This window comes from Apostichopus japonicus, chromosome 16 (assembly GCF_037975245.1).
Source record: "Apostichopus japonicus isolate 1M-3 chromosome 16, ASM3797524v1, whole genome shotgun sequence".
NCBI classification, from domain to species: Eukaryota; Metazoa; Echinodermata; class Holothuroidea; order Aspidochirotida; family Stichopodidae; genus Apostichopus; species Apostichopus japonicus.
In genome coordinates this window covers 20,482-32,280 of record NC_092576.1, presented here as the reverse complement: position 1 = coordinate 32,280, position 11,799 = coordinate 20,482, and the positions used below count along the sequence as shown (strand labels likewise).

Here is an 11,799-nt window from a genome sequence, read left to right as displayed (position 1 = left end):
TTGTGGAATACATTTAATCACCACTTCTATAGTTTGAAAGAAAAACATCTCTTTACTATACAGTTATTGAATGGGCCTCGTATTCTAGTACACGGCCCGAGGGTCAGCTCCTGAGAAACGACAAATAAAACATGGTTTTCTATAGTATTTTGTAATATATTGACATGAGGATATATTGAGACCGTTGGTAGTATGATGCTTCTTTTTCATCAGCCATTGCCCTTCAAATTATCTCACAGATGAAAGGACTTTAGATCGTCAGGTCGGTAGATGAAATGATTAATGCGGAAAATAAGGGCAAAATGGCGGATCAGATCCTTTTAAAGTCAATATCGAGAGTAAACAGAAGACACGAGTTACAGAGTCACGCTGTATTCGTACAATATAGACTGCAATATTTAAGAATTCATCTCATTAGTAAGACGATTATTTACATAAATAGTTTGAAAACAAAGACTACCTTACGTGATGTCTTATTATGGTCAGGTCTATTTTGATATAAATTGCCGTAACTGATATACTTTTCATTTTGCTTAAGTCAGCATAACCTGTAACTGACTTCAGTTGTAATAAAACTACACACTATTTATACATAGCACTCCTTTGTTTGCCATGGACATACACAGGTATGGTAGCTTACGCGATATGTATTAACATAATACGGCTATTAGTTGAATACAAGATGAACAGGTGGTTAAGGAAACTCTGCCATGGAATACTCCCAATCTTTGGGGTTATCGCTTTTGCATTGTGGATTTTTCTATTCAGTACTTCGGACAGAGAATGTTATGTTTTTCGTTCATGTGATGTTCTATGTGACAAGTAAGTAATACATGGGTTTCTGGACATAGCTGATAGTCTATTGTTTTTATATTGATCACAGTGTAGCAGTCTGCCTAAGCCTACGCATATGCCTATGTTGATATATATGTAAATTAACCTTCCACCATATATGAGTATATATGATGGACAACGTATAGGCAACTTCAGTATTAATTGGAGAGTGAAACATGTTATAGACAAGAATTCAAACTTTCTATGAACGGTTTAAGTCTCGTTCTGTATAATAGCAGATTGTTAAGAACTAGGTTCCCATATACGTCAACAGATACATTTTATTTATTATTGAATCTCAAATGAATCACCTAAAACAACATATTGTTTTATTTTTAATATCCCCCACCTGGGTTTTATAGTAAGGCCACCAAATATCGGGCGTATACCATAATGATGCTTACGGACGTGCTATTACGCAATAGTAAAATTTAAATGATCCTTTGAGCGCACGAAATAATGAGAAACGTAATAAGCAGAACCCAATTCGAAACCAAACAACCAACTTCATTACACGTAGGGTTCGTCGCATAACCTATCAAACTATTCCACGGTAATGTATCTAAAAAGTGTGGTTAGGCAATGCATGTATATGTCGTTTGAAAGGTTTGAAGTTACAAATTCGAGTAATCGATAAAACCGTCATTAAAATTAAATCTTTAACTTGCAAATAAAAAAAGTGAGGCTGATATACCAAAAAAACCATTTTGGGTCCTTTAGTTTAATTTTATACTATACAATGTATACATTACGTATGGTCGTCGATGCATAGAAAGTGATATTGTGTACTTCACAACACTGTTTAAGACTACAGGACATATTTTCCCGAGATGGCTACACAATGAATATTCGATGAATATCACAGAGAATTTAAGTGAAGGAGATTATAGTGCTTAACATGTATAACTGTTCTTACTTTGATACTCCTCAGCCATTTCCAGAAGCAAGTGTTATTAATTTACTTGTTTCGATGCTATGTAACTTTGTAGAGAAAAGCGAAAACGTCTAACCATCTCTTACCACTATTTATTCGGCAGGATACAAACTCTGTCTTTAGCACTCTCTAATGTTAGGAAGTAAATAGTAAATTCGATAAACAATCTGTATCCAAATTTATTTTAATATTCTCGAATGATTCCACAATTTTTTACTGTATGCTAGACGCAGGGACGTAGCTAAGGCCTGATGGTTGGGGATGGGGGGGGGGATTGGCTGAAATTCCAACTGGATGGGTTTTGAGCCAGAAAATTCCGACTGCTGCTTTGTACCCCCCTCCCCCCTTCTCCCATTCTGCTGCGCTACTTGTCAACGATACGGTCAGTGTCAGTCAGACACCGCGTCTTTCGGTACTGCACTTTTGTTCCGAACTTTTTTCGATACAGTTGTACCACTGGCCCTCACTTCACAAACGTATTAATCACTCTGGTTAAGCAAGTAAGCAACTGAGTATAAGTTATCTGCTTGAAGGCTACATAGCCTACTAACAACAAAAGCTATGTTAATGTAACAGAGGGAAAACTGTTATCGTAATAATAACTTTTTCCAAAAAATTATTTTCGACTACATAGTGAATGACCCAAAAATACAGTGCTTTTTCCTAGCGCACTTAATAATATTTTCTCTTTTTTTGGGGGGGGGGGGGGGAGGCGGGGCTATTTATCACTCACATGAAAACATTTTCAATTGTTCACTTCATTCCAACTGAGCATTTGGGAAAAAGTGAACAATTAAACATTTTGCAGAAAAATGTTGAGTTGACAAGATACGATAATTTGTCAATAAAACATTTTGCAGAAAATTGTTCAATTGCTCAGTTGGAATGATGTGAACAATTAAACATTTTGCAGACAAAATGTTGAATTGACGAGATACGATAAGTTGTCAATTAAACATTTTGCAGAAAATGTTTCAATTGCTCAGAAGGAATGAAGTGAACAATTGAACATTTTGCAGCAAAATGTCCAATTGACGAGATATGATAAGTTGTCAATTAAACATTTGGAGAAAAATGTTGAATTGCTCAGTTAAAGCAACTGAGCAATCCAACATTTTTCTGATATTTGATAATATTTTTATCTTGTTATCTAAACAATTCACTGAAAAAATGTCAACTTATAAGGCAAAGTTTTTCATATGTTGATGGCACTTTAAGCTTCGGTAGATTAGCATTGAGCGTTTGTATACCATACAGACAATATATATATATCCTGAAGTTACTTGAAGCTAGCGAACAGGGTCAACCTACCCAATAGCAAAATTAGTACGTAAATAAACCGAACTGAAGCTGGCGGACGTTGTACAGTAGTTCTATTAGGCATTTTTCTTAAAGTATTCAAAATCATACGAAGTTTTGTATGGTGGAGCATAAGGATCGCGAGATACAATTTCTCATAGTGGCAAGGAAAACGTGGTAAATATGACCGATTAAAGGTCAAATTTGACCGAAAATTTTCAATTCACAATCACAGGAATATATGAATAAGCCCAGGTAAATTAAGTGGGACAGTCGGAAATTCCGAATGTCGCACTCAAATTTCCCAACTATCGTCAGTTTTACCAAGTTTGAGGGGGGGGGGTGAGACACCCCACACCCCCGTCTAGCGACGTCCCTGGCTAGCAGAGGGTGAGCGTGGCAGCATCCGATATAACATACTGAAACTGATCATATATTCCATATCAAAAGATGTTAAATATAACGTTTAAGAGAACTGATCTATTATTTCACTTAGTCGTAAGACCAACAAACATTTCCCAATAGAAATTAAAACATATCATCTGCATCTAATTCTATAAATGTGACACACCACACCATCTATCATAGAGTTTGTAATAATTATAATATCCTAAGTATGGCTGATAGTGTACCATCTATCATAGAGTTTGTAATAATTATAATATCCTAAGTATGGCTGATAGTGTACCATCTATCATAGAGTTTGTAATAATTATAACATCCTAAGTATGGCTGATAGTGTACCATCTATCATAGAGTTTGTAATAATTATAATATCCTAAGTATGGCTGATAGTGTTTATTGTCATTCAAACGATGGATTAGTTTGTCTCTTTTACTTTATTTCACAGATCTTACAAAAATTGTTTTGAAAAAGACTATACATTAGTTGTATTTCAAACGCCTCTGACTGGTGAAGAGGTTTTCCGGCAAATGGACCACTGCAGCAACAATTTCATTGAAAAGTTTTTGCTGCCACATCCTTCAAACTCCCAACCAAAGATACTTCCATGCCCAATTTCTGACTTTGATCCTTTATATGCAACTTTAACGAGACATAAGAAATGTGCACTGGTAGGAAACAGTGGTATTCTATTGCAGAGCAAATGTGGAAGAACTATTGACTCCTTTGATTTTGTTATCAGAGGAAATATGGCACCCGTGATTGAATATGAGTCATACGTCGGGACCAAAACGGATATGATGCTGTTGAATGATGTTATGATCAACGTACTTGCTGAAGTGCTGTCACGGGGACCACGTGACGACAGAGAGATAGAAATCATGAAAACATTAAAACATTTCAGGAACACGATTCTATGGTATCCCAAAAATACCGAGAAGCACATATCGCAATTAAAAAGTATTGTCAGAGGATTGAAGAAGAACAACTTTAGTATTCATATTGCATACAGCTTGATAGATATTTACCGAAACATAAAATGGTAAGCAGTATGAAAACGAATTTTTCAAGTTCATCAGCAAAGTTGTCTTTTGCAAAGTAAATGCATTGTGTATAAATGCGTTATCTAAGGCTTGAGCTTGCTAGATAAAGCTCAGTGAGAAAATGTCATCACACTGTGAAATAGCGTTTAGCATATTAAATTCGCAAATTCGCTTATAATATTTGCACACAAGTAGACATATTACTTTTCAGCTATTTGATGAAAGTAAAAAAAAACACAGTCCTACGGTGTTTATGTAGTCATTCACTACAAACTTGTAGTAGAGAATTATCTAATTGGGATCATCATCATTATTTGTGCGTGGAAATAGTTATGTTCCATGCAGGTATTTAATCCAATATTTTTCAAGCAAAATGACACATTTTCTTTACATTTGTGTATATCACTTGCTTACCGTTCGTAACGAAAGATTCAAAGTTTGCCTAATTTACCTGGAAATTGTTCACACATAAAGACAGAAGACTTTTCTTCTTTCTTAGAAGACAAAGATAACGTAGCGACGATCTGTTAATGTCAGTGCACAGTTTTGGTTAGGAAACTATGAAACTTAGTCTTAATATATTCTGTTGATGGTCATGATTCCAATGAGATAATTCTCTGCTACAGGTTTGTAGTGAATACCTACAGAAACACCCAAAGACCTTTCTTTCTCATATTGGTTAACTCTCATTTATCTTTTGTTACAGGAAGTACAATATGTGGCGGTATCCGTCGTCGGGCCTCTACATGCTTGCATTAGCAGAATCAATTTGTGAGGAAATTACTCTTTTTGGGTTTTATCCTTTTGAAAGAGATCCATTTGATAAAGAGATACGGAGCCATTATTACGATAAAAGTTTCACCAGGTATAAATCATGGGCTCATAATTTCGAGACTGAACATGGAATTTTAGAGTCAAGACATTCTCAAGGTTTACTACATTTGAAATATCAATGTTAGTAATTCGAGGAAGACTCTATCCGTTTATGGGTTGAAATCAGCAATCGTAGATTCTACATGTTCTTCCAATGACAGACAATACGAGATGGTGTAAACCATGGAGAGCTAACCGAAAGGATTCTTAACACATCATTCTTATGACCGTGACTGTTTCATATTAGTCTTGTTACGTTGGAATGCGAGAGGTCTCGATAACTAATTTTTAACGAGACACAAGCCTGGGTTCGTTTCCGTAAGGAACACAGACAAATTGACGAGTCTAGAGATTTTAAATGAGAACGTAAACTATATTGAACAATGGAGTCTGAACCAACAACAACAAGTGGTAATTACAAATGTACAGAAAATTACTCACAAACTTAACAAGATAGGATACACTTTAAAACACGCTGGTCTCTTCCAACGGCGATATCCCTCAGCGGCCACGACCTTGATGACTACGATTCTCGGTCCGTTGTACCGCGAAATTCACTGGTCCTCGACGAAGTTTCTCGCGATCCCAGAAAAAGCAGTCACCTTCTTTCCAGCGATGCTCCAAAATAGAAGACGGACTTCCAGCCACAATAGAGTGAAGCACAAGTCGAACTTCTCGCCGACTAAATATTACCAGAGTCAGTCCAAAATCAGCTTTATAGCCACCAACTCCTGGCGTAACGAACTTCCTCAGACAGAAATTCTTCACCTTCTCCGAAATAAACACTGGAAAACTGTACTTTCACAGCAAAGTCCTCTTCAAACTTCTGAATGGAAGTGTAGAATCAATCTTGGTATCGATATCTCAATCCCTCAGAAACTACTGGTAGTTGAGCACTGACGATATACAGTAGAATGGTTTAATATTTGTCGTCGCTTGTATTCGTTCAGAAACTGAGAAACTCTCCGATCTGGGCGGGCTTTTATACGATTCGCCATGTCAAGAATCATCTAGATCTTTCTCGATACACCTGAGTAACAATGCGACCTGGTTTCTACGTTTCGCGGAAGTCTTTTGCGCATCTCGCGAACATTCCAGAGAATCCACGAAGAAGTGCACAGCTTACACGCGATCTCACGTAAACCGACGTCAACCCGAGACTAGCGCGTCATCATAAGGAATATACCAGAACAATCGTGTATTATCACATTCTGACACGGTAACCCGACCCAATTTCTCAAATAATGATTTATCACGTAGGGCAATTTCAAATACTTTCTATAAATAACATTAGGTTCCTTACTAGCAGTGACTAGCGTTAGGCTACAATGGGCCCTCGTAACAGTCTGAAAACTAGGAATGACAAAATCATGAGATTTGAAATCCTTCAGCTATTCAGTGTAATGTGGTCAATTGATCTACTACATTATTATTTCTCTTGATACCAAGACGCGAGTTGTGCGCAGTTGCTAAAGTATCACTAGTACCAATAAATTGTGCATTTCTTAATCTGAAAAATCCAAATACTTTTGGAATCGTAAGCAAAAACAGAATGAATTTGTTCCTCTTGTATGATAGGTAGAGTAACCTCATGGTTTCTGTATATGTGAGGTTGCAGTGTGCTAAATGATTCTTAGACATTGGTTTGTTGTTGGTACCTGTAGCCGAATGTATACGGGAGACGTGTGTTAATGTTCAAACGACCAGTTTAAGCCCAACCACGAAAATATTATGGAAACAGTGTAAGGAGATGGGATGATGTATTGGTTCACAGCCTCATGTTTAAATATTCTCCGTAAATCCACGTGATGAGTTTTCAATTCTAATTCCAGTGCGGCGCTTAATTACGACTGCCAAGCATTTAGTTAATTAAGAACAGGATATATGTATGTTGTACATAAAGGTACAACTATTTGTTGCTTCTATTTATCAATACACTTTCACTATTTTTTGGTGGAGGGGGAGAGATTCTTACGACAAGAACCTCACTTTTCGGAAGAACAATAGAGTCCTTACTTTGTACACTACCCATATATTGATAACTGAAATGTTTTTTTTTACTGTGTTCTTTGCTCCTTCTGCAATTCTGAGCAGTTTCCGGCTAGATAAACGCGGTGCACAAATTAACATTTATTATTATTATTGTTATGATTACCTTTTAGTAACAGATTTCTCTTAAAATGATTTAAATGTTTTTTTTTTGGTGACGATAAGTCATTCCCTGTATTTTCCTTGAATGCATTAGGTTTTTTTTTTTGCAGGCAATTCATCAAATCACCTGCAAGTAGTTCGTGGTTTTCTTTGAAAATGGTACACTTATCAATCCGTATATCCTCTATATTATTCAGCTTAAAAATTGCAATTTTTCTCAGAGTAACGACTTTAATAACCATAAATAAAGTACATAACCAAGTTCTTCTGAAACAGAAATCCCATCACCTAACTACAACTTCATATCTGAATACATCTCTTATTAACTGTAATCCTATCTTCCTCGACTATCATGGAGAAACTACGATAGTATGTTGCATCCAGGGCCGTCTTAAGAGATCACCGGGCCCTGGGCCCGGCAATGGAGCGGGGCCCCTCAATCAAGTGAGTTTGAAAAAGTTGCGTGAAAAATTGACATCCTTGACAATCGCTCAAGCATAGACATGCCTGCATTTACCACCCCTCGCTATGTCGCGCATAAAGCATAAAACTTTAGCTGAATAACATACGTGATATATCTAAAAAATGAAATACATTATAGAAGAGTAATCTTCCAGTTGCCCTCCATCCCTTCCCTAACAATACTGGACTCACCATTTGTAACAACCTTGTGTTGAGTATTTCAACTGAAAGGGGGGGGGGGGGGGGGTAGGCGGTTTTACACTATCTAACGCAACGTAGTCGCCAAGAACATGAAGTATTTTTAAGGGAGGGCCCGAGGAACATGAACTTATAGCATGCTCCTCATGGTGAAACATAATTGCACCTATTAGGTGAATTGAGTGTACTGTTCATAGTAGGAGAGACTAGCGTAGGTTCTTATGACCAACTAGACCGGTTTCTGCTCTTAAACGAGCTTCATCAGTAGTAGCCTTTGAATATTTTATATTCGGCCTGGGCGTCTCGTTCTCAAAATGCATCTATTTTCTGTGCACGAGTTTTTATGGACTCATAGTGCAGCTATAAGATTATAGGCGTACGAGCCGGGGGGGGGGCAGGCAGACTGCCCCCCCCCAATTTCCAGAGGACAAGAAATTCGGGCAAAAGTCCTGAAAAATTCGGGCAGCCTAAGAGGAGAAAAAAAAATATATATATATATATGCAGTAGCTTGCCCGAATCTTTTTCAAATTTTTGCCCGACAAATCCGTGGAGAGCGTTTTGTGTTATTTGTTTTGTGACATTAATATTAATATAGGCCTAATGATTTTCTCTATTTAGCATAATGACGCCCGAATATTTCCGTGTAAAACAACCGTAAGCGTACCACGCTTTTTGCACTATCTAAATTTGTTCTAACTAGTCAACTGCATACCATGGACATCCCTGACATGAGTGTATAAAAGAAACATTTTCTTTTTCATGGATGGGGGGGGGGGGGAGATGGAGTGCCTACAAGCCTAGAAGTACAGGTTTATCATATTCTTTGTTATTTTTTATACTTTTTTTGTGAGACAAATTGCAGTCTCACCCGACACAGCGACATTATCCCGCCTACGTGTCGTTGAACTATGTATATTTTTCTGGAAGTAGCTGAGTACTGTGTTAAAATATTAAATACGGTAACTTAATAGGAGCTTAAAAGATATACTGTCCTATTTTTCCCCTTCAAAGTGATGTTACCATTTTTTCTTCTTCTAATTTAGCAAATTTTTGGGGAAGTGTACATTTCTAAAACGTGAGATCATAAATAAAGAATGTTTCGATGCAACTTGCAAGGCCTTAGAAGTGCCATTTCCGGCAATCTGAGAGGCATTTTCTGCCAAAAAAATTCTTGTACGCTACGCGCCAACCGATGGTGGCGCTCCGCTAAGATAGTGTCACGGGAACTTTCGGACACAAAGTTTCTACACCCCCCCCCCCAAACTGAAATGGTCCCGTACGCTTATGGCTATAAGAGCATCTAAAAGAGCTTCGTGTGAACCTTGATAGTCAGCTGATTCTTCGTTAGTACGAAACCTTGAGTTAACAAGTAAATCTTTGAGATTTTGGGCCCTTTTTATAGGCTAGAATCGGTTCTTTTGGAAACAGTTTGGATAATTCCGCGTGTTGCGAGATTAAGTGCCAATGTTTCAAAAGTGTTTTTTTTTTCAAATGCGTGGTTTTGATATGGGGTGTATAGGTGAGCTTGAACACAAGTGGTGGTTCCTTTTGTTTAGGTTTGGTAGTGAGGTATTGCCCACGGTTTTCAAATTTTATTCCTTTCGTGGCTGAGGCAATTTCCTCTTTCTTATAGTTACGGAGTAACAGTTTCTCTGTGTAAGCCTTCGGGGCATTGTATATTCCAGGGTTGCCAACTCAGATTCGAATATTTAATGTCAAACTCTCAAGTGTTTCACCAACTCTCGTCACAAGTTGTCAAGTATCGAATTCAATGAGGCATAATGGCCTATTCAATAAGTTTTCCTCCCAGATTAAGACATGGGGTTACTACGATTGCGGGGCCCCTGACATCGCGGGGCCCTGGGCCAGGGCCCAGTGGGCCCATGCGTTAAGACGGCCCTGGTTGCATCTAAACTACAGTAACAGTAAATTGTGACAAATACACATCTGTCACTTCATCGGGCAACACATCAGCTCTTGATGACACTGGTCCTTATTGAGACAAGTTTAGTGATAGCACAACCAATTTTAAAGGGTCACTGTATTAACAAAATCACCAATCAAACCTTAGCAAGGCCATTTCTAGTTCATCATGTTTCTTATCTCATCAAATTATACATAATTTCACACAACCTTAATATAGCTATATCGGTTAGCAATTATTGTAAAATTATCTTCATCCCTCACATATTATCCATATAGTCACGTCACTGAGACTTCGAGGCTACAACCATTAAATGTTAAAGGTCAACAGTATTTGAATAATTTAAGCAACATCATTTGAAATAATCTCAAAAAAAAAATTGAAAAAAGTTCTATCCTGGTAGTTCTGAAATTATTAACTATTACCATCGAAGAGTGTTCCATTATACAAATAGGTGAATTACTGAGGAAAAATATTTTAAAGGTTGCAGTAGAATGGTTGTTGAAGTTAGAGCATAATACGACGGTCTAGCATATTTTGGATCAATACTGTTGTAGTTAAAGGTCTGATAGATGTACTTTAAATAATTTCTTCTACAATACTTGAAAGAAACCAATTTAGGAGTAAGGTAGAGAAATATCCTTAGGTGATCGATAATTGATTAAACCACAACCTACAGATACTAACGTCCTTACCAAGGAAATTACATGCAAATGGAAATTGCACAACATAAACTTGATGCATTAAATACGCTACCCTCATCGGTGTTCAAGACTTATTCTTCAAAGTAGGAGAGGTCCTTTAGGTCAACGATCGTCAAACTTGAAGGCCCACGACCGAGGAGGTCCCGTTTGGACTAAATCTTGACTTACCAGACCATCACACTGCATAATCGACATTAAGAACTCCATGTAAGATACCGTGAACTAGAGACATGGTATTAAATTGGCATTTTGTTTATACTTTTAAAGAAATACAAATCTTAATATATATTTTATCAACAGAAGAAAATTAAACTACAAACGGGTAACAAATTAACTCGAAAGCAGGGAGGCGGGGAGGGGATGAGGGGAGTTGGTTGTTCCAAGTAGGTGTTGCTTATAATAAAAGCGTTGTGTTTTACTGAATAGTATCACATTTTTATCACCAGTAGTTGTGAGGTTATAAATTTCTATGTGTTTGAAACAATTGTTGTTATGTAAACGGCCCAGGAATGCTGCATTCTACCTCACCATCGCACTTCACAACGGGCTTCCATGAGATTGCACAATCGATCGATTCAGCAGATGATATGATCCGATGAGGAAATGTTTACGTGTTCCCAAATGTCCTGTTGCTCTTCAGTAGTTTAGTGTGCTACTTTATCGGAAGCCAGCCCTGCGTAATTTCTAACAACCTCCTGTAGTTGCAACTTTTGTCAGGGAGACTATAGAAAGAGAGGTCGACAGCGGAAAATCCCTTCTTCTATATGTATCATTTGCTGCGCAACCCGGTATATGGCCGGATAGCACAGTATTTTGTTGTGTGGTTTTATTTCAAAAAGAATACTTTTGAAGAAAAGTCACCCAGGAAAGAACCTGGGCACGAAAACCAAACTACCGCACGACTGATCCGCTCTCAACCCCAGTCCCCTTGCATCTGGACTGTGACTGTGTGATCATCGTCTGGTGTGTATCAC

At 37.6% G+C, this 11,799-nt stretch overlaps 1 protein-coding gene across 1 annotated transcript; it reads left to right on the top strand.

Moving 5' to 3' along the window:
- Positions 1 to 420: 420 nt before the first annotated feature.
- Positions 421 to 11,138, top strand: LOC139983345 (CMP-N-acetylneuraminate-poly-alpha-2,8-sialyltransferase-like). The gene is made up of 3 exons (XM_071996871.1): positions 421 to 822; positions 3,918 to 4,511; positions 5,219 to 11,138. The coding sequence occupies exons 1-3, from the start codon at positions 629 to 631 to the stop codon at positions 5,469 to 5,471; spliced, it is 1,041 nt and encodes a 346-aa protein (XP_071852972.1). The 5' UTR covers positions 421 to 628; the 3' UTR covers positions 5,472 to 11,138.
- Positions 11,139 to 11,799: the final 661 nt, after the last annotated feature.